The sequence below is a fragment of the Carassius gibelio genome, chromosome B7, assembly GCF_023724105.1.
Source record: "Carassius gibelio isolate Cgi1373 ecotype wild population from Czech Republic chromosome B7, carGib1.2-hapl.c, whole genome shotgun sequence".
Lineage (NCBI taxonomy): Eukaryota > Metazoa > Chordata > Actinopteri > Cypriniformes > Cyprinidae > Carassius > Carassius gibelio.
Genome location: NC_068402.1, coordinates 8,296,978 through 8,321,374, shown reverse-complemented (window position 1 = coordinate 8,321,374; position 24,397 = coordinate 8,296,978). Strand labels below are relative to the sequence as shown.

General features: G+C 35.3%; 2 protein-coding genes across 3 annotated transcripts; one reads left to right on the top strand and one right to left on the bottom strand.

The window, feature by feature from the left end:
• The first annotated feature begins 544 nt into the window (after positions 1-544).
• On the top strand, positions 545-17,464 carry LOC127961680 (monoacylglycerol lipase ABHD2). The gene is made up of 11 exons (XM_052560907.1): positions 545-718; positions 2,700-2,787; positions 2,972-3,187; positions 6,445-6,620; positions 7,490-7,657; positions 8,022-8,205; positions 9,712-9,804; positions 10,073-10,174; positions 12,576-12,645; positions 12,760-12,844; positions 14,092-17,464. The coding sequence occupies exons 3-11, from the start codon at positions 2,979-2,981 to the stop codon at positions 14,304-14,306; spliced, it is 1,302 nt and encodes a 433-aa protein (XP_052416867.1). The 5' UTR covers positions 545-718; positions 2,700-2,787; positions 2,972-2,978; the 3' UTR covers positions 14,307-17,464.
• Positions 17,465-18,105: 641 nt separating this feature from the next.
• rlbp1a (retinaldehyde binding protein 1a) lies at positions 18,106-22,984 on the bottom strand. Of its 2 annotated transcripts, none has more exons than XM_052560909.1 (8): positions 22,896-22,984; positions 22,114-22,154; positions 21,762-21,890; positions 21,474-21,678; positions 20,091-20,269; positions 19,231-19,389; positions 19,032-19,142; positions 18,106-18,777 (listed from the first exon to the last, which is right to left on the bottom strand). In XM_052560909.1, exons 2-8 carry the CDS (start codon positions 22,120-22,122, stop codon positions 18,631-18,633), a joined length of 939 nt encoding a protein of 312 aa, XP_052416869.1. In that variant the 5' UTR covers positions 22,123-22,154; positions 22,896-22,984; the 3' UTR covers positions 18,106-18,630. The 2 variants fall into 2 exon arrangements, with proteins under 2 accessions (XP_052416869.1, XP_052416868.1); XM_052560908.1 differs by lacking the exon at positions 22,896-22,984 and adding an exon at positions 22,806-22,830.
• Between the last annotated feature and the right edge of the window lie 1,413 nt (positions 22,985-24,397).

Genomic DNA, 24,397 nt, shown 5'->3' with positions numbered 1-24,397 from the left:
AATACATCTTGTGTTGATAGTGAGTTTTTTTAATGATTAAAATAATATTTTTTGACCGTGAAACTGAACATTTCTTTTAAAGAAAATTGTGTAAAAAATTGAATAAAGTTACCTGAGATGGATCAAAACACATTTTGAGTAGTCAAAAATGTGTATTACTAGATTCAGTCTTTAAAAAAGATAGAAAATTATTTTTTTTAAGAGTTTTGGAAGCAAATGACCCCCGTTTGGTGGAGTGGCCCTAATATTATTAATAACTGCACTAATGCAAAACAACAGTAATTTTGTGTTTTATTTTTAATACCCCACCCCCAGCGCTACTAAATCTTCTTTGAACGAACTTAGTTAGGCTACACTGGTACCGCTGATCTCATATGGAGCCCTGTCTTGTACTCTAATAAATATGAACGTCTGTGCACTCTGCGGCTGTAACGTGCGCTCGAAGCGCTCTTATAAAAAAGGAGGCGGCGCTCCATGACGCAACAGCTTTTATTAGCCAATGGGGAGCGCGATATGTCACCGAGCTCCTCTAATGCAGGAAGTGCGGTTACGCCTCTGGATGTCCATAGACGAGACGAGGAGGGAAGAAAATGCTAGAAAGGACCACGGATAAGGCAACGCTAAATAAACACGCGACAGTGTCCTAAAGACAGCGCACAAATTTACATTTGACCAGTACGGGGAAACGGGTTTGGTTGTGATCGATTGGGGAAACGAGGTATGTTGTTTTCATCTCTATTGAATCGATGCGGGTTTTTTTTTACTTGTGTATGTGTCGGGGTGTCGTCTCGTTTTCCTGCTTGTTTTAATAATCTAAACTCTATTTTGTTATTTTCAACATAACAGCCTCTGTCATCATGATAGCCGAGTGTTTTGCCCTAAGTAGATATGTGTATATGTGTAATATACGTAATGTTCTCCATCACTCTAGTATGGGTGTAAATGATGGGCAGATGATTCCTGTTCTACTCTGTTGACATCTGCAATGCCGCATGTTTTCCATAGACAGACATATCCACACTGTGTATTAATAGAGTAACCACCAGATATTTCAGTATGTGAGGATGTTTTGAAGTAAAGGCAGATTCTGGGCCCATTTCTGCAGGAATCATCTGCACACTGTCACGATAATCGAAACACCAGCATGAAGTGTGTTTATATGCTTTCATTTAACATTACTGGTTTGTATTTAACATATTGATAATTTATGATCATAATCAGTGGGTTGTAATCTTATGTCCAGATCATTCCTCTGAAAGCTGTCAAGAGGATGTCTAGGTTATTTATATAAAATAAAGTCTTTTTTATGTACATTGAGAAATTTGGCACTTTGATGACAATTAAGCAGATTTTATCGCTCCATTCTCATTATTATTGTAATCCAACCTTGACTTATTACTTTTAGCATTTCTATTATTTTTTAATGATGAGTCTTATTACATAATATGGTATATAATATTAATACTGTTAAACAATGATTAAAAAATTTATATAAAGCAATGCAACAGATGCTACCATGATTCATGAGTACTTTAAAGTTTGTATTTATTATAATCCTAAACAGGGTTAATTATTGTTAAACATACTAAAACCAGATTTTTGTTGTTACTTCAAGTAAAACAAATGTCAACTGAAACCAAATAAAATGTAATAAAAAATGAACAAGAAAATTCATAAATCTTTTACTAAAAATAAAATATAAATATTGAATAAAACAATAACTAAATAAAAAAAATACATGAAAGCAAAAATATCAAATCTAATTAAAATGGTTTATAAAACAATAATACTATTTCATTAATGCAAAAAAAAAATATTATATATATATTTATTTATTTATTTATTTATTTATTTATTATTATTATTATTATTATTATTATTATTATTATTATTTCCTTGATTTTGAAGTGAAATATGCCCTGGCGTTTTTCTGTATTGGTTTTATTAGAATCTCTGTATTTAAGCATAACAGTTGTTCACGAACATATAAATAGGCATCGTATGAACATTATACAAATCCATATTTCATGACACTCATGTTTGAAAGTTAATTACCGATCTATTAAGCGTTATGTAATCATGTTTGTTGATAAAGTAAAACAAAAGTGTATGTAATAAATATTTAATCAGATTTCTCAAGATCATTCTTGCTCTCAAATAAATTTGAATGAGATTAGACACCAAATTTGGATTAACTTCATGAAGTGAATTCTGTTGGCTGTAATGTACTATTGCACTGATATCATTAATTCATTATATCATTAGCTCGGGATGGGTACAAAAGAAAGAAATCTAGTCTTCCTCATTTAATTAGGGGACAAAATTCTCATGGAGTCCATTAAACTTCATGCATGTTAAGACAGAAATGAGCATGGTCTCAGGGAATCAAGTTGACAGTTGCATTTCCTCACAATTAAAAATTGAAGTCTTCTCTAGTTAGCCCGGCTGGATCACGTACACTCTGGCTTAACAATTTCTAATTAAAATGTTTAATTTCTTTTAGCACTCTATAACGATTCTCTTAAGCTTCTTCTTTATTTATTCACCATTTTTGGGTGAAATATTCTTTTAATATGCCACAAGTAGTTAGGTTATTAATATGGCCTTAGTGCTTGACACTGTTAGTATGTAATCAACCTTATCTGCTCTTATCGTTTCTGTTACGTGTACGTGTAACCGTTGCTTTTTTCCCCTTAGAGAAATTGACCCGATCACTGTGACGCACGGTCCTCACCTATAATATCAGACAATACAAGATCGCATTCCAAGACCCATCTAACTTACAAAGTAAGTGACTCCTTCAGTTTCTGTTATCAGCTAGCCACTTTATATTTGTCCGACAGAACACTGAAATAGTTTAAACCAGATCCTGCCCATACGTCCTAACGCCAAGTGATTTTTTTAGTTTGTCCTTTATCGTATTTTAGTTACTGAAGCATTGCATCAGTCATCTGTTCTTGTTTATTTTCAGCACAAATATGAACACTCACGATTCGGAGGTGTACACGGTGGCGCCAGAGATGCCGGCGATGTTTGACGGCATGAAGTTGGCGGCGGTGGCCACCGTTCTCTACGTCATCGTTCGGTGTCTAAACTTGAAAAGTCCCACAGCTCCACCAGACCTCACTTACCAGGATACAGCACTCAACCACTTCCTGCTCAAGTCCTGTCCTATTCTGACCAAAGAGTGAGTAGCACACTTCAGTTTATCATTTCACTGCACTTACTGTGTCTACTGAGTAAACCACATCTCAGAATAGCTTAGAGGCTGTTCCTGAAGCTGCGCTGCTTTTAGCACATGGTTGCTAAGACTAATGCAGCGTTCCTAGAATCTCTTACATAAATATTCTCAACTGGTCTTTTACCATCTATTTTTTTTATTTTTTTTTTCAACAGGGACACAGTAAATTGCTTAAAAGTAACAGTGAATACCTTTATATAATGTTGCAGTTGATTCCTGTTTCAAATAAATGCAGTTCTTTAGTTACCAATATCAACACTGCACTGTATCTCAGTGCTTTATGTGGTTGTTGTTGTTGTAAAGGTCAGTCCTCAAGAACACAAAATGTACAGGTACAACCGTCTAAAATGCAAAGTAGGGAAAAGATAAACAACATTGTTCCTCATACAAAATGAGCAATTTTGCATGAGTTCAGTTGTTGTTGGGCTACAGTTTAGACACTTCTAAATGAAGTTTGAAAGTGTCAGAATTCACACTTTCTGGTAAAGTTCCATTACTGCTGCACAGTGTTTACCATTGCTTTCAAACACAAAGTATAAACTTTAAAAACACGACAAGGTCATTTTATAGATGAAAATAACCATACAGTCTGTTTTCTGCAAAATACTATAAAACTCATACCAATCTGCTCATCAGTGGTATATTGAATGCTTTTGTTGAATGCTTTGTCATACATTCCTTGAAGGTGTTTAATTTACACATATTTCATTTCTATTCCATGCTCAAATTGCACGACAGGTGATGCTTCAGTAGTTTATTGCTAGCTCTAACAACATATGGTTATTATACTGTTTCCACTTGTGGCCAAGACAAAGCATGCCTTTTCAATAACATGTGCAGAAGTGTTTATATACCTGCGCTGCCATTGTTAAGTGTATAACACACTTGACTGGCTAATTTATCAAGCCTTTGTTAGACTTGGTTTCAATTCCACGTGATGGTTAATGTTCTTTTTGTTGTATTACAGTAGATCACAATCTGCAATTAAAATGAGAAACATGTCTTCTGGAGGCTGTTTTGCCCACGTTGACCTCATAAGTTATACGTCTGTTGCACAGTGCGGGTGGGTGTTTCCAAAGTGACTCCTGGGTGGTTATGCAATCATTATTTTCCAGCACATCTACTACACTAGGGGGCTAAGAGATCAATCGACAAACACAGCCTATTGTCTGTACTTATCCTTATCTCCTCAGTGGCACAATTAACTTTCCCCATGTTTGTTTTGCTTGAGGATTTTCCAGCAAAACGCCTGTGAGGAAAACAAGCGCTTTAGAGCGTTCAGAGTTTGAAGATCTGAAGGTTATTTTGTCGAGTGTTGATAATAGTCGCTCATGCCTGTGATGTTGCATTGTGGGTCTGGACTTTGGAGCATTATTAGGCGTGTCACGCCAACGCGGCTCTGCCGCTGCGTGCTTCCTTGTTTTTTTTATCTTTTATGCTTGCGGATGACTGCAGCTCAGTCATCAAAGAGAGGAATGGCTAAAGATGCTGTACAGGGAACAAAAAAAAAGCCTGTTTCCAATTGGCTGTGTTGCTCGTTAAGTAACACCTAAGCCTTGTTTGTCAAGATTCCAGAGATGCACCTGGTTATTTAAAGCAAGTTTGCATTGTGTTGATGTTTGTGTTGCCTGATTTATCTTCTCTAGGGTTTCTTAACTCAACTCACCTCAAATTATATGTTTTTTTATGGTAAATCTCTTTCCACTGACCCTCTTGTCTTCTTCTTTGACCGTGTCATTGTGAGCAGATTAAACCAGGTCTCATAACCGATATTTTAAGGATAATCACATGTAATAGTCACTGGTGATGTAGCTACGCTTGAGGCTATATCATGAGAGTATGATATGTAAAACCCAAGGAGGTGTGGAATAGATCACAGTGAGAAGGGAAAGAAGGGACTCGGTGGATTTTGTTTACTGCTGTTTTTAGGCTCACTTTGTGCAAACGAACGTTGTTAAATTGGTCTGGATGTCTTTATTTAGCAGAGCAAAGTTGGGCCAAGTGAATGAGGTTATTGTCAGTGAAACATTATTTTTATTGAATGTTACAGCTGAAAATGATCAGTGAATTCTGTGTCAAAAGCTAGTGCTTTAATTGTAATTGATTTCACCATTCCTGCTCACACACGTGTAGTATTTATGAACACTTTTCAGCACAAACCATGCTTCACACATTGATGTGACTCATTCCTATAAGACTGTCAGACCAAGCAACCTATGAGCTTAGTGAAGGGTCGGTGTGTAATTGGTTCAAACCTAATTGGTGGGTGGGACTATTACATAACAGCAGTGTGCAGCTGTGTGATGATGACGGATGGAGTCAGCAGTAATGTGACCTGTCCCACTGCACCGATCTAGAAACAAACCTGAAGAACTGCAAAAAATATGGGCTCCTACACTTATCGTTAATAATCATCAGAAAATATGCACACTCCGTATGTTTTGTTTTGATGAAACATGGATCTAGAAACACAATCATAAGCATTGCACTGACAGCAGTTTGCTTTGTTTTTCAAAATGACCTACGAGTCATTGTCAAATCAACCAAATCTCAGGAACTTCCCCTGGTCAGGTGTTTGATTTTGTTAATATTTGTTTTTCATAAAAACAAACATGAATAGTGATTTAAAAGCCAAATTATTAAATGCCATGGATGAATATTTACAGAGTAATCCACTGTTTTATAGAGAGGGGTCAAAAATGCATTTGGAGATTTGGAGCCAAATTACAGTAGGGGTCAATAACTTTAGAAAGATGGCACTGTCATTTACCTTATTATTTATTTATTTATTTATTTTTACAGAGATTGGTATATTTATTAGTAACCTATGTTATGCTTCATTTAAAATATGGGGATATCATTGTTGGTCCATGAGTACATTTTTAATTAAAAAAGATCAAAATCAAAGTTTTTAGCTTTAGGTGAACAATGGCCCCTCTGCCATCAATTGCGTCTTTGTATGTTTTTGATCAGTTACCATCAGAACTTTCCCCAGGAACTAGGCACTTTGGGCCAGTACTCACAATCTGAGCATGCTGATTGGTTGAGTTCACGCAGCATTGTATTTCATCCATCATGTTTTCCCCTACAAATTGTTCCAGGTATTTTTGGTAGAAAAGTGGCTTTTGAAGAAAGTTTTTAGTGCAAATCATGTCATCAAGTCACGTGTCACTGTATAAATCTGAGATTGTTTCATATTCTAGGTACATTCCTCCTCTTCTGTGGGGTAAAAGCGGTCATCTGCAGACAGCCCTCTATGGAAAGCTGGGTCGGGTCAGTTCACCACACCCGTTCGGCCTGCGCAAATATCTGCCCATGCAGGATGGAGCCACGGCGACTTTTGACCTCTTTGAACCGCTGGCGGATCATCAGACCGGAGGTCAGTGCCACGTAGTTGGGTTTATTTAGTCTTAGCTGGAGCGTAACACTATACTCCTGTTTGGAAACCTGATAAAAAAGGTTCAAGGAGTTTGCTTGATCATCATTCGAAAGAGGAGGTATTAATTACAGAAATGCTTATCTACTGTATATGAAAAGCCATTTTGCATTTATCAAATGTGACCTTTTTAATAAAAGCTTATTTCCACCATGAAAAAAAAAAACAGATAATTGGTCTCGCAGTTCAGATTTTCTGGATATTTTTTTTCTTCTTGTAATTCTGTGATTATGAATGTAGAAGTGTGATGTATTTAAAACTATATGTGTGTGTGCTTATATAAACTAACAATCTTCTTTTTTATTTTCTTATCCCGTATCTTAAACAAAAAAAGAATTTTAAGGTCAGAATACTGAGAAAAAGTCAAAATTTCAAGATGGTGTCTGGATTGTGAAAGGAACTTAGAATTGTGAGGGGAAAAAAAATCAGAAATGCAAGATGAAAAGATGCAGTTTCCATGCTTTTTTGCTAAAAAAACAAACAAACAAAAAAACAGATTTTTCAATAAAAAAAAAAGTTGGTTTAAAGAAAAGCCACATTTAAAATTAGAATTATTAATGGCAATTATGACATTTTAATGTTTAACACTCTTGCAAATGTCACTGTGTTGGAAAGTGGAACTTTGGCAGCTATGTTGTTATATAAACTATTTTGCATTTGCTTGCTCTGTGCAAATATTGTGACACATTACCTGGAAAAGAAAAGATAAACAGTATGATAATGTTGAGCGACTCAAACATTTGTCTTCATACATTTGCATTTATTTGTCTATGTGTGAAATGTGCTCTTAATGTTTTGTGTTGGTTTGACAGAGGACGTCACCATGGTCATCTGTCCAGGCATTGGGAACCACAGTGAAAAGCACTATATCCGCACGTTTGTGGACCATTCGCAGAAACAGGGCTACCGCTGTGCTGTGCTCAATCACCTCGGGGCCTTGCCGAACATTGAGCTTACCTCTCCTCGCATGTTCACCTATGGTACGAGACGTGCATAGATTACGTGTTTATTCAGGAAACTTCATATTTCTTAAGGGAAACAGTAAATGTCAATAAAATGTCAATGATACATTTACTGACAATACATCGATTTCATTTAAATTTATTTATAATATTTTATCTTTAAGTTTAAATTTTATTTAATCAGTTTTTATATTATCAGATGCCATTTTATTTTGGTTTATCAAGTGTTATTTTATCAGATTTAATATTCTATCAGATTTTTATTGGAATAATAATTTATAGATGTAAATATTCATTTCATAATGCTCAGCTAGTCACTTTTGGTGACTGGTCAACTTCGTGTTCCGTTTTAATGTTTTGCTGTTTTTGTTTCTCTCCACAGGTTGTACGTGGGAGTTTGCAGCAATGGTGGGCTTCATCAAAAAGACATATCCCCAGAGCAAACTTATTGTCGTGGGCTTCAGTCTGGGGGGAAATATCGTGTGCAAGTTCCTCGGAGAGAACCGAACCAACCAGGAGCGTGTTCTGTGTTGTGTGAGCGTGTGCCAGGGCTACAGTGCACTAAGGTGAGCCACTTTGTTCCCAGACAGAAGCTACATTATACCGAATGTTGTGTACTGTGGGTGTACTGTCCAGATAAAAATGCTGCCTGCTTGCTTGGAGTACAAGATGGACCATTTTATCACTGCTGAGAGTATGTGCAATGTTGTTTGTGATTTAAAATGCACAGATGGTCTCATATTGTGTCCACCTGCTTCCTCCGCTTGACATTTGCATGTTGCATGAAACTTGTGCAAAGTAAATGCACTGTTTGTATATTTGTATAAGCATATCTCTGTTAGCTAAAGTAGTGCTTACCTAATGTTATTGCATGAACAGTGTGTGAATTTATAGGTCATGTTCGGAACCTCCAAAAGGAAGTCAAAAGTGTTAAAAACCTTTATTTCAACACATTATATTTTGACATTTGGCTACAAAAACTCAACAGTAGGCCACTCTAGTGAGTTCTGTGTAATAAGCATTCAATATTGGTCCGTATGTAAACCAAAGCCAAATAACTGTTGTAGTTTATTAGTCTACTCTAGATAAATTCTTGCAATATTTATATCTAGTTGGACATCTGTCTTACTATGGTAGAGCAAAAAAAAGAGATTGCATACTTTGCACATTGGATGTAAGGATGTTGACATGTCAACATTAGAGCACCATAGCAACAGCTATCTCACATCGCTGTCAGTGAATACGCATGTGATGTGGGTTTCAGTGCAGAAGCAGCTCTGAAATGCAGTGGATGTGTTTGGGCTTCAGTAAATCTAAAGCCACACCTTTGCTGTCTGTGCTGTTTGCCAGCGGCTCTGCTGGGGTTTTGTGAAACACGTTGGCACACTTGGCACTGCCCTTAGTATGTTGCCAAACAGTCGAGCTCTGCCTTCAGACAGGATTACTGAATCTGTAAAGCCTTTGCTAATCTGCTCTGCCTGATTATCTGATCCCTTTTAATGCACCTTATGAATTTAACTGGAATTGATATTAAAAGGCTCATGCAGATCTTTTTTTTTTTTTTTATAGTTTTGATGTTGTTTGTTTAATTTTGTGTTAAAAGTTAAATTTTTTTAATGCACATTTTCTCTCTGTCCCTGAAGGCTTCCATATATATATATCTATCAAAATCCATAGTTGCCAGCGAGTGTGTACATATAAAGTTATTTATTGCGAATACATTTTTGTATTTACATTTTATAAAAACTTTCAAACTTTTCTCATAAGTAAATAAAAAGCAGTCAATACATTTAAATATTATATATATATATATATATATAATATATATATATATATATATATATATATATATATATATATATATATATATATATATATATATATAAATTAAACAATTTTCTGAATGTATGTCTGTATAGATTTTTTTTTTTTACTTTTAAACTATTGTTCAAAAGTGAACTTATTCACCATAACTTTATAAACATTAAACCGGTGAAAGACAAACTTTATATGTAGTTTAAATGGCATTGAATAAGCATTCTTTTGTGTGTGTGTGTGTGTGTGTGCTTCAGGGCTCAGGAGACGTTTCTACAGTGGGACCAGTGCCGTCGTTTCTATAACTTCCTGATGGCCGACAACATGAAGAAGATCATTTTGTCCCACAGGTACAGTTGATCTGACAGGCGTCGGTGTGAGTGGTGTTGAGTGGCCGGCTGTGATATTCACTCTTCTGCTGAAACTGTTTTGAGCTCATGTGTTCTTTTGCAATCAAGCCATTAGGAGACCTCAGAATAACTTACACTAGTGCTCTCTCTGATGACACAAAAACAAGATAAATTTACTTATCTTCTGAGTGGTAAGAGAATATATATCAAACCACTGAGCTGTCGATTTAACAGAGTCAGCAAGACGTTGTATTTTGTGGTTTAACAGGGGCGTGTTATTCGGAGTTGGCTCAACTAAAATGGTGGATGCGGATCTGAGCCGGCTCTACACTGCCACATCTCTCATGCAGATCGATGACAATATCATGAGGTGAGTGCAGGGAAATTGCTAAATGTGGTCTTTGAAATTCTCTTGTGAAACCTATACAAGACACATTTTGTGACTTGAGATTTGTAATAGACCACACAGTGAACAAATAGTGTGTGCTATTTTTACAAGTTATTTTAAATCATGTTCTCTGAAAATGAATCTTCCTTTAGCCTGGTCAAAGATTTTGTGCTTGGTTTGCACCAAAACCATTTTTTTTTTTTTTTTCAGATACCATAGCAAAAATTCTGAGTATCGGCCGATACTAATACTGATCCGATACCAGTACTTTTTTTAAAAAATTTATAATCAATGTAGAATTTCTGTGCCTTTTGTTTTGCATGTTAAACCCAGTCTACTAAATATGGACAACTTAATTTTAAAGAAAAAAAAAAACATTTATATATACCGTAATTCCTAAAATAAAAACTGGTAGTCAAATAAACGCCGGGCCTCTTATAGTGGTCGGGGGCGTGGTCAACACGGACAAATGAAGGCCGGTCTTAAATAAAGCCAGATAACGAACGTACACGCCCACTGTCAGAGCGTTTCTCGTTCTCGAGTCAAGAACCGGTTTCATTAGTTTACGGATCACCAGTACAATGAACTGAGAACCGTTTCTGTCAGACACGTCCGATTCGAGAACCGAGGAGCTGATGATACTGTGCACATGCGTGATTCAGTGTGAAGCAGACTGACTCACAGAGCATCTGAACCGAATTGATTTTCATTTGGTGATTGATTCTGAACTGATTCCGTGCTAATGTTATGATCTCTGTCCGCTGGAACGCTATCGCTTTTAATTTAAAACGGGTTACTTAAAACAATTACTTATCAAACAGATGGAATTAGAAATAAAGGCCTGCCTCTAATAAAAGCCTGCTTTAAATAAAAGCCTGTTACCTTATGCAGTTCAGGTTAATAAAGGCCCCGACTTTTATTTGAGGAATTACGGTGTGTATGTATGTATGTATGTATGTATATCATAATCCATGAGAATAAATATTACCATGAACATATGATAGATAGGACAGAACAAGAAAGGTTTTTATTATTAATCTTTTATTGTGCAGAAGTATTATAATACAAAAGGCTCCTATAAAGAGTGACACAAAGCACTTAAAAGCATGCCGTTAAAGTTTTATTAATTTTGTAATGTAATTTTATAATTGTTTTGATGATTTAAATTTTTTATATATTATATTACCTTTAATCTTAATATATAATATGTATGTATTTATGCATGTATGCATGTATGTGTATAGATTTAATATATAGTTCTTATTTAATTTTATTTCAGTTTTAGTTACTTAAATTTTAAATAAATTAATGCATTTAGCAGATGCTTTTATCCAAAGCGACTTGCAGTGCATTCAGGCTAACATTTTTTTACCTAACATAAGTACTAATAAAATGAGAAATGCTGCCTTAATAATATTTTTGTTGTTGTTGTTGTTTTTTAATAGTAATGTATTCTGAACAATGATTAACCACATGAGGAGTAGTAAATTTATAAATTAAATAATAATAAATTATGCAAAATAAAAAAGATCCTTGTCAGTTCTTGATAATCTTATGGTAATGTTTTAAATTTGTAAATTTTGATAATGATGATTTTCATGCAAGTTCAGTAGAAAAGTTTCCATGTGCTGTATTTTAGTAGGCAGTGTATTCTATGGAAGAAAAAATAATGCCATTTGTCTTAGAAACAAAAAAGCATGTTGAATAGCACTAACTGAAAAAAAGAATGCATTGCATTAACAGTGCTTGCCTGTTTTCAGGGCTTGCATTTTTAGTTCTTGAAATTTAACATACAGGTAGTTGTTTATTTAAGCTGTGAATATTTCTGTTGAAAATATTTCACACAGATTTTCATAATTAAAATTTTTAATAATTAATATTCACCTGTCAGAATTCACTAACAAAATATTCAGGCAGTTTAAAAATAAGATGTATAATATTTGACAGGCAAATTCGGTCCATTTTATTTCACATTCCTTGAGCGACTGACAGCAGATGGAGATCATGCATCGGTGCTCTACTGCTATTCCTGCAGCTACCGGATGTGCAATGGCATATTTTCTGCCGCATTTTAACCACTGAATTTGTGGAAGCTAATTTGGAATGTGAAATAAAATGGACCAAAATTTGGAGAAATTGAATTATTGAATTTTTAATTATGAAACTGTGTGAAATATTTTGAATGGAAATATTCACAGCTTAAACAATTATGTTAGATTTCAGGACCTAAAAATGCAAGGCATTAAAATGCAAGCACTGTTAATGCGATGCATTATTTTTTTCAGTTAGTGCTATTCAACATGCTTTTTTGTTTCAAAGACATATGGCATTATTCTACCTCCATAGCATTCCTAGTATAGCAAGTTATCAATTTGTTTTCTAGAAAATTCCATGGGCACAACTCTCTGAAGGAGTACTACGAGAAGGAGAGCTGTGTTCATTACATTCATAATGTGAGTAAAATATGATTGCTATTTAGTGAAAAGCTTTAGAGAGTCTATAAGGAAATACTGTTATCTGTGTGTAACATCCTGTTGCTGACTCTAGGTCTTCTCTCTGTGTTGCAGATAAATGTGCCTCTGCTGCTGGTGAACTCTGGTGACGATCCGCTTGTGCACGACTCACTGCTCACCATTCCTCGCACACTCGCAGGTACAGCAACCATCAGAGTTTCATGCGATTTGAAAAGAAACCTAAAAGATATAGAGAGTGTTTTATACAAAGTGATCAATTTTAATCCATCCTCTACTGCATTTTTTTCATCTTCCAAAGAAAATTAGATTGGTGCTTGACTGTGACATCATCTATGGTATATGAAAAAAAGATTAATTGCTTAATAAATTAACAGACTGAAATAAATAATATATTTCAAAATTAATTGATTTATATATATTTATTTTTTGGTGTGCAAATTCCATGTATTCCTTCAGTGTGTGTGTATATATACAGTACATTGGATAAATACGTGAATGCACCTGATTACATGGAGCTGCATGGATGGAGTTTGTTTATGAGAAATAGTGGAAGTATTGCTTTCCTCAAACACAACACCTAATATTACTTTTTTTCCATTCGAAACCTATTTATTTGTTTTTTTTGCTGTAGTCTTTTCTGTCCGCTTCTCCTACCACTTCAGCACACCTACAGCTTTTTTCTGCACTGATCTTTTATTAGGCGATGACCTCGTATGCCAAAAACAGAATTCCTCCAGAGCCCCACATCGATGTGTACCAGCATGCATGTGACATTCATGACATCACTATTTGTTCAAACACACTCGTGTGTGTGTGTATATATATAAAATCATAATGTGTCAATGAAGAAAAAAAAAAAAAAGTGTGTCATAATGCAAACTATGACAAACTCTGAGTGTTGGACACTAAAGTCAACTGTCAGTCTCTGGTGTGCAGTGCAAACCTGAATGTTTTGTCGTTAGTGTGATAGTTGTACTGATTGACAAACATGACTCCTTCAAAGGAAGTGTAGCAATCAGATGCAATAGACTCTTGATAAAACTTTGTCTTGAAAATTAAGTTTTGAAATATTTACTGTATGAAACTAACAAAATATCTCCATTGAACTTGATCTTTACTTAAATATCCTAATGATTTTTGGCATAAAAGAAAAATAAATAATTTTGACCCATACAAATTTATTTATTTTTTGGCTATTGCTAAAAATATACACCAGCGATTTAAGACTGTTTTTGTGCTCCAGGGTCACACACACACACACACACACACACACACATATATATATGTATATGTTACCTGTGTTTTTTTTTTTTTTGTTTTTTTTTTTGGTGGCAGAAATTGGTTCCCATAATGTGTATTTTGAGTTTTGCAGTTAGTCAATTGTATTACAACTCTGTGATTGGTGGGTTCATTTTCACCTTCCAGAAAAGAAAGAAAACGTGATCTTCGCTCTGACGCTGCACGGTGGGCACCTGGGTTTCTTCGAGGGCGCTGTACTGTTCCCTCAGCCCCTCACCTGGATGGACAAGGTCATCGTGGGCTACGCCAATGCCATCTGCCAGTGGGAGAAACAGAAACCACCGTGCAAAAGTCAAGGCATCCTTTCCATCGAAACCAAATGCCAAGACAGTAAATCCTAACTGCTCCCGTCTCTGTTTCACCTCCACGGGACATTTTCACCGTGCACACAAGGGGTCGGACCACCATCTTCAAGCGTTCACTGTCAACCTGGATATTTATTTCTCTTTTTATCACGGTTTATCAACATGAATCGTAATGACTTTCCACGGGAGAAAACAATGCCACTCGATGACCAAAAAAAACTATCAAATAACCTGTGTAGCGAGGGCGGCGTTTTCCATTTTCTGTAGTTTGTAGTTATTTCGAGACAACCAGTATCTATTGCGCTCTAATTAGGACACTGAAATCTGAAAGTTTATCGCTATGCTAAACAGGATCTAGCAGATCTTGGTGAATCTCACAAAAATAAAAAAGTCAAAAAGTAGTTTTTGGATAATATTGTGCATAAATTAAACGAAGCATACTTTTATTTATTAGACAATTAAAATATTCAGAATTTTAATTCAAATGTAAGCACATTTCTTCCTATTGTTTTTGTTTAAGGCAATTGTTTTGGTAAAGTTCTGTTATTTTCTTTTATTTCAGTGGTGAGCCTCTGGCTTTTTCTGTGTTGCACTAATAAATCATCATTAATGAAAGGCAGTGCAACAAATAACACCTTTATTATAATTAAACAATAATAAATCATTTTCACATTGTTATTTTAGGATAATGAGAATTGCCCGATTGTCTCAATGCACAAATATAATAACCTTAATTTCCTTCAGCTAAAAAATGCCCAAAAGGTTTTGGGACGTTGATGTTCTTGACTGGTTTTGTGAGATTCACCCAGCTGGCTTATTAAAACGACACACAAACCTTACTGTACATAACACTTGAGTTTATGGGTAGGGAGAGTTATGCAGGCACTATGTGCTTATTGATACGACCGGCGCGCTGTTTGAGTGAATATTGTCATTTGATATTTGAATTTTTGTTCTGGTAACCATTTAAACACAGGCTAGCATTCATGTCACTCATATTTTAAAACTAACTAAACCTTGTCAAGTATACCACAGTGTGAAACTTCATTATTCATGAAGCCTTGTCGGTTGAATCCAAGGCACATTCCTAGACGATGCATTTTTGTTAAGCACTTTTATATGACATATGCCATTCGATCTGAGACTAGCCAACAACGTTAAATCTAGGAATGAGAAAGGACAACAAGAGGGGGACAGGAAGCCTTGAGTGAACTCCATGATCCCTCGTGATTACCAAAACGTCCCACAAGCACTACGACCCAGTTTTAGATGGCCAATCCCATTCCGCTGAAGAGCAGCACACGCTGTTGCTGCAGTATTGACTGGTGTTTGTGGAGAACCGTTGAAGTTGGTAGATCTCTAGATTGTGTAACGTGTTGATTCGGGACCCAGTGGGACTTCATGGGGCACGTCTGTGAAAACTGGTTACTTAAAGGGATTTGTGCTGTAGTATCCTTTTGTTTTTTTGCTTATGTTGTTTGTTCATTTCACTGCTTTGTGCAATTACTTGATGCATTTACGTTTCTTTCGAATCAAGACTTGTCTGAAATGGGACTAATTTGTTACCCATTAAAAGAATCTAATGTAGAGGGGAAAATATATCAGTTGAATTTGAAGGGAACAAAGACTCGTGCGGACTCTAAAAGACGTTAACGCAGCACTTTAGTGCAGTTAGACTTGCTTTGTTTCAGGGAAGCTGTCATACATGTAAATCTCACAAAATGGCTCCGTAATATTTCTCTGCCATGTTTTGTGATTCTGTAATCTTTAATGATTTATTATCATGCTGCAGCTGTGAAAGAAAGTGTATTTGAGTTTCCAAGAAAAAAAAAATTTAAATCTGAAAAAGCCACTCGATGACCAAAAAACAATCAAATAACATAAAACATTTAGTATATATGACAGTTGAGTAAATATTGTCACTGGTTGCCGAAAACTGTCATGTGTTGTGAACTATGTGCATTTATAACATGCATAATTGCCTTCATTATTAGTGTTTAGCTGTCAATATTGATGAAAGTAAAAATGTCCGTGTTACAAGTGTCAAGACGCCCCCTGTGGGTTATGAGGTGAAAAAGCACTGAAGTAAAGGTTAACTTTCACACTCAACTGGAACGGTTTATAAAATCCCATCCAGATATCTAGTATTTGTTGGATGTTAGAAAGAGAGTTTACCTCCCCTCTGTTTGGTTTGGTTCTGGTTTGTAAGTCTTCGTATTCAGTGAAGCTGTTCTTGTCTTATTTCTTGAATCTTTTGAAAACAGCAAAACGGTGTTGTAAACGTGAGTGTGAAAGCTCCTGGTTGGGTGTCAGTGTTTGGCTGTTTCTGGCGATCGGATCTATTTGGCCTTTTGCACCAGCACAAATTTAATCTTTGCTGTAAGTTGATCAAGTTTGCCTCCCACTTACTTTTTGCACAGAAAACATGGGCTCATATTGTACATCCTCTACAGACATTAACCAAAATCCAGTTTGTTTTTGTGCTTTACATTAATTTCAATGTTATTTTTGTTCTCTTATGTACAGAAGTATGATTGTAAATGGGTGTATGTGGTAATGTTTGCATCATATCACCAAATCTGCTTATGAAAACTACCAACTAACTTGTTTTGGCAGGTAAAAAGATAAACGTTTTTAGTTGTTATATACTGTAATGATGATTTATGGAAACTGGGGAACTTCAATTTGTTTGACGACCAGCAATAATGCTTTGAATTCTTTTTTCTCTTTTGCTCCATGCCAAACTGAGATGGATAGCTCAAAGAACATATTGTGTCAAATGGAGTTTAGAGAAAATGTACTCATGCTGCAGTCACAAATAGGAATTATAAAAGGAAAGTGAAAGGCCATATGTATTTTAAAAATGCAGAATATAGAGTAGAATAATCACAAAGCTTTGAGACTGACGCTGGCCAATTGTCGGTGTAAGATCACTTTAGTAGCGATTATTCAGTGAAGACCATCAGATCTGTTCCTACTATTCAGACCCACATTCTCATCACGGTTTATTGTGTCTGGTTTTTGAACGTGTCATTTTTCATGAGCTCAAAACCCCATGCAGCATAATATCTCAATCACCGGTGTGTTTTTGATTTGGAAAACCAATGGTGTGTGATTTGAAAAATGTATTATTACAAGAATGGTTATTGTGTTCCAGAAATAAATTATTTTCTTGTTTAAAAAAACAATACAAATTTCTGTTATGTGATTTATTTATTTATTTATTTTCCAGTAGCAATATCTTTTATTAGGATTAATCCTTTTTTTTATATATGTCGGTATCAACTATTTCGGTCAAACTACATATTACAAGTTAATGTATCATGTATATATCAAATATAAAATCTGTAATTTACAGGCTAAATTATATGTACAACACCATTAAAGCTTAAATTAAAAAGTCACAGAGGCCACATTTATTTGATCAGAAATATAGTGCAGACTAATATTTTGGAATATATCAATTTTCTATTTGATTATATCTTAATGTAATTTATTCCTGTGATGCAAAGCTGAATTTTAAGCATCATTCCTCCAGTCTTCAGTGTCACATCCCCATTTTTGTATTTATTTCTATTTAAATCTATCTTTATTTATTTCTATATTTTATTTTATTTATTTTTTATTCTCAGAAATTCCTTAACAAAGTTTAAAAGAACAGCATTTATTTTTTCCAATAAATTGATTCCAACTGCATCCTTGCTGAATAAGTATATTAATATATTTTTTTAAATCTTACTGATACCAAACATTTGAACAGTGGTGTGTACTGTTTGTATTATTAGCTGTTTACACTTTCAGCATGTTTTCACATGACATCAGATGTACAAATCACTTAACATTTTGCCCACTTTATTGAAAATGTCCAAGCTCTGGGTCTAGAAGAACCAACATGGGTTAACAACAATAACCACAACATTATATCTACAAGCCATTCGGTCTAAAACAACAAAATAACAACTGGATTATTTCTTGATCAAGGCTTGTAATCAAGTTTATGCATTTAATTCTAATTATAACACTTATTTTCTACACACAGCTAGTACTAAATTTTCTTTTTAAAATTTCAGGCTGATGTTTAAAAGGCAAAGAAGAAAAGACATGTCAAGTTTCTCTGTTTAAAACAAATGTCAGATAAGTTTAGACACTTCATGTATTGGCCAGTGAGATGTCTAATAATGTACAGTATCATCCCAACAGTACATGTGTTAAAAGGACCTGTTACCTTCTTATACTTTTAGTGCAATACAGTGGTTAAAAGTACTCTAATAATTTCCTTCATAGTTTCTATAAAACCATATTTTAAACAAACAAACAAACAAACAAACGGTCACTGTGTTATGCTGTTGGCTTGATTCTTTTAAAGAGCTGTATCTTCAGATCCAAAGAGCTTGATCGCCGTCTCTTTGCCGTCACATTTGGGACCCGTCCCATCGAAATCCGGAGGAAGGATTTCAGTACCAAAGTCCTTGAAGTATCCATCCAGCTCGTCCCCATGAACAAAAACCTAGTAGACAAACATGTTCGAATTTCCCATTTAAACACATCGAATTAGTCATGTGATCTCAGCATGGTGTGATTCCTGTGTAGAATTAAATGGTTTAGTGAGTGTGCGATTATAAGTTTCTAAAGTGGAAATATTTACTTCATGCATCTTTTGTTCTCCTTTTGAACCCCTTTGCCAGGATAGTGAACATCTTGTTCAACACTTTTCCCCCCACATGCACTTGAATTCCTCTCTTTCCCCTTGACTCCACTCACCCTCTCCAGCAGTTTGCTCTTCATGAAGGGCTTCACCACGTTATAGGTGGTTGTGAAGTACCAGGGCTGGTGGATCACATGCACCGCCTTGAATCGGGCCGGGAAAGAGTCCTGTATCGTACAGACCGCACAAGCTTCATGTGATCCAGTACTATGTGATACATGAGGTTGGGGACTGAAGGCGACATAAGGTGTTTACCTGTAACATGTCCACCATCTTCTTCAGCTCGGTGTGTTTGATGCCGGATGCGTGCTGCATCGTGAAGCCCTTGAAGTTCTCAATGAGGGCAAAGCCGTTAATTTGGGTCTCTTCATTTTCTAGAAGTTTCTCAAGGATTACACAGTAGGCACGCAGAGTCTGTGAAAAGACACATTTATGTTTGAGACAGAGTTATTATAATTAGCTAAGAATAAAACATTAAAAATTAAAAATAGTGTTCCTGTAGCTCAATTGGTAGAGCATTGCATTATCAAGCGCAAGTTTGGGGGTTCGATTCACCGGGAACACATGATTGGTAAAAATTGATAGTCTGAATGCACTGTAAGTCGCTTTGGATAAAAGCATCTGCTAAATGCATAAATTTTATTTTAAATTTTAATTTAAATTTTAAAATGTACATATAAAAATGTTTACTTATAAAATGTTTACTTATAAAATGACATCTTTTCTCGTAAAAAAAAAAAAATCTCGTTAATGACATTTTCTTATTATAACAAGTTATGTTGATAAAACAACATAATTATCTCGTTAAAACAAATTTTTTCTTGTAATAACAAGATGTTTTCTCTTTAAAACATATTTTCTCGTAAAACCGAGATCTGTTAAAACAACATATTTTCTAGCAATAAAGTTTCTCATAATAACGAGATGTTTTCTCGTTAAAACTACATTTTTTTGTTGTCATTAAAATTATTTAATTATCTTGTTAAAATGGCATTTTTCTTGTAATTTATTGTTATTATTGTCATAAAATCAATATCAAAAGAATTTTGTCAGCAATAGTATATAAAGAGCTGTATTTTTGAACAGTGTTAGGCTGTAATAAGTAGCACACATACTTCATCAAAAGTGACCTCCTCCAGATCCCAGTTGTCGATGTTGAAGAGCAGCACCACTCGGCCGTACTTGTCTCTGGTGGAGAGGATTCGAGGGTAACCGGCTTCAATGGTGCTGCGCACAGCCTCTGGGGTTAAGTTCTCGAACAGCTCCGGATAGTCTCGCCTAAACCGCACATAACCTGTCAGAGAGAGAAAAACAAGACTCTTCTTCACCATTTGTGGAATGCAACTGAAAATGTGCTTATGTTTAGGGCATTGTATAAATGAATCGCCATTAACTCCTCAACAGTTTCAGACTCAGAGATCTCAATAATGCCTCAAAAAACACTCATATAAAATGACATAGTGATAATATGGAGTTCAAATTGAGCAGAAATATGCAATTAGGTGCAGACGCTGTTATTTATATGGTCAAAAATTATGATGAAATAACTGATAACTACTTAAACAAATTGCATATAAATATCAGAAGTCACTCTGTATTTAATGCTTACCTGTAGGTTTATGATCAAAATTTTAACTGTGGGATGAAACATTGAGATCTGAACACAAAACACTCCTCAAAAGCCTGATAATCATATTCAATACGCATGTTTTAACATGAATTGATGAATGGCTAATCAAGCACTCCTAAGCTCATCTTAAAATATTACTAACAATGTAAAAATTACTCTTATGTTTGCTTTATTCAAATCAGTTTTCACAGAAAAAAGACACATGAACCATGAATTTTAGAACAATACAAATGATATTTGCTTCCTATAAATGATACAAACTATGGATCAGATGACAAAAGGCTTGTAGCCGATTGTGTAAAACAGCAAATTTAATTTAGAAATGTGTGTTTTGAATACAACAATGCAGACTTTTTAGGGTTAATTAATGTATATTTTATAAAATATCTTTTCAGGAGCTATGGAAAAGCAATCTTTGATAACATTTCTGCATTACAAGCATTTTGTATGGCAATAATATCAATACTCTTTCTTGTTATACCATCTTAGTGAATGCAGCATTGCTCTTTTGCAGTATTTCGTCCTGGTTCTCATGCGTCGAAAGGTTCAGTCATGTGTGCGAGTGTGTTCGCCATGTTTCTGTGGGCCGTGCATGTGTATTAGAAATGTCAGTTTGTGTGAAATACACAGAACATCAAAGCCCAGCCTGTCTGTCTGTTCTCAGAGAATGAGAACCTGGCCTATTTCTGCACAAAGGCTCTCTTTGAAAGTTTGGAGAAAGCCCCAATTAAAGCAGAGAATTTCTCCCTGTCCCAGAGCCTCAGAATGCATAGATGAAGACAAAAGCATGTTTAGATGACCGCAATGACTCGGCCTAGCTCGAAAACAATGGGGCTGTGTCATAAATGCCTTTAATAAAATGCTTTACCTTTCATAAGCTCGTGTGCTCTTGTCACATCAAACTTTCTGGCACGTATGAATCTCAGAAGAAGGGAATCTGGCTCATTCTCAAATTTTTCTTGCACAGCTTTGGCCAGATCGCCGCCTCCGCTTGCCTTTTCTTTTATCATGGCCCTCAATTCCTTTATAGAAGACACTTTCCTCTCCTCTGTTTCATTCAGTTCATCTTTAGCCTTTGAGAGAGGAAGATGAATTTACATTTATGTGTGACTAAATGATATACTGTGAGCTTTATTTTAGAATATATTAGTTGTACCTTCTGTTTAGTGTGATCTGGGAGTTTCTTACAGGGTCCGTAAACCGGCCCGTGGTCCTTAACGCTCAGATGTTCGAGTTTAGTGCGTAACGCCTGCTCCTCCTCAGACACCATACGAAATGTTCCGGTCTAATGGGATGAACATGAAAAGAACACAGTTTATTATGTTGATAGAAGCACAGACAAGAGGGTTTAAAGATAACTAATCCTGTGTCTACCATGGAGAGCCCCCAACTCAATTATTGAATAATCTCCATCATCACATGACCTACTGAAACACCTTGAGAAACAAGAGATTAGTTCACCCCTCCGACTGCTTTTAACAATAGAGCTTATTCTGGAAGTTACTTACAGCAGCCATGATGCAGAGATCCTCCAGTGGCTGAATGGAAACTAAAAAGTAAAACATAATTCACTGTCTATATCTAGATTTAATTAGAATATTAGTTGTAAATTCTGAAACAAATAAAGTATCAGACAGTAAATTGCATGTAGATTATCTTCCTTGTAAAAAAAATTAAACAAAATACTTTATTAATCTGAGACAGGTCATGGGAAAGTGCATTTTGAGGATTATTGTTCAACGTGCATCATTTATATAAAATGATTTAGTTTGGATAAAAGCATCTATTAAATGACTAAATGTAAATGTAGTTCAAATGTTACAGTTTTAGTCTATGTTAAACTTGATGTAAAACATAAACACAGAACATTTTCTAATGCATTATATAATTTATTATGATATATTTTTTTATTTAACAAGATTTTACCTGCAAATGTAAATTAGTCATTAAAACTCCATTTAACTTTTTTCTCAAGTGTTCACTGGCATATTTAGCATAAAAAGCCTCTAACTTTGAACATTGATAGATAGATAGATAGATAGATAGATAGATAGATAGATAGATAGATAGATAGATAGATAGATAGATAGATGAAGACAACAGTTGAAATACTACTACGATAAAGCTAAAGATCTGTATTCGGTCGATTAATAAATGAGTGATGCAACTAAAAGCTTGTGTTAAGTATCAGATGATGTACCCTGAATCCAGTCCCAGCATCCTCTTAGCCTGTCAGCTTTAAAACAGAGCAAGCATGGTGCGTTAATAAGCCTCAGAGGCTGTGACTTACCTCAGCCGAGGGAGATTGAGAAGTGCAGGGCTGGAGGCTGGAGACGAGGGGTGCAGGCGGATTAACCTGTCACACCCCATAACTCACAACACAGTCATCCCATCTACATAATACTCATTCACCAGGGGAGGGACTGAACGCGACCGACCGCAAAACATCACCAAAAAAGGACTCAGTGCTAAGATTGTTGCTTTGTTTTGTTTGTAATTGCGTTTATAATTGTCATAAAAATTGCATGGCAATGTTTGTATAGTAACTTTTTTAATAAAGAAGAAACATTGTATAATGCAGAACAGATCAGTATTCATATAGTCACACATGATTTAAAAAAAATGTGAATTCAGGTTTCATTTCTGGCTATCTGAATGTATATTTACTAATATCTTAAAAAAAAATTCAAAGGGAAAAAACATTATTTTCTCTACCCCACTGATAGATAAGTCTAAATATTTTTTGTTCTACATTTTTTCAGAAAACAAAACTTAGTACCTTTCAAGTAAATTTAAGTAGGAATTATTTTTACTCTTTTTGTTTGCTGGTTCTTAGCATGTTGCTATGTGGCTACTGTCAGGCACATATGCTGTATATACTGTAGGCCTACAGTCCCATCCAGACATGCCATAAGAAGATGAAGTCATTTGTTCTAGTGACTTCTAGAATGAGTAAGAAGCTCAGAAGCTTCTGTCCCCTGAATGAAGATGCACAGAACTACAGAGAGCAGTGATAATGTGCTAGATGAGAAACAAACATTCATATTTCTCTCTCATGCTTCATTCGTCATGCCTATACCAGTGGTGATGTTCATACATTAATATATTACATTAGCAATATAACACATTTTATACATATACTGATTAGATAGGCTAATCTGTGATCTTTTCAGCATTTTTCAAATAGACTTATATATTTCATATGAGCAGTTTGGAGAATGAATGGTTAATGGGAAAGGTTTAGGGTTGGAGTAGGTGTAGTAGAAGTTAATTAAACACTCTAATAGGTAGAACAATGAATTTAACCACAGCTGTGTCCCTTCCAGCCACGAATAACATATAATTACTGCTAATTTGACAGGTGGCTTTTTTCGTTGTCGAATTGTACAACCTACTGTTTAAATGGGAGATATCAAGATCTGAGAGGGTTGCACAAATCGACAGAATGCCCCAAATCAACCACACTTCACAATAACATTTTGTCCTGCATTGTGTTTTACACTTTATAATCATCTCTCGGCAATCCTTGATGTGGTTCCCTCTTTAAACCCTCGGCTAAAGCCAGCAGCAAGCACTTTTTGTATTAAGGTTTTGGTCATGCATCTAAAAATAGGCCTAAATTATAAAAAAAGTAAATGGTAAACAACGATTTAGAGGCCATTGCAAAATGCATTGCATTTGCGGTCCTGCTCACCCTCGTTTCCTTCATAATTATAATGCATGCAAGCGATTCAGCAGAGGCTTCGGTGTGAATGGGGTTTTCTTGGTGAATGTAGGACAGGCGACAGGTCT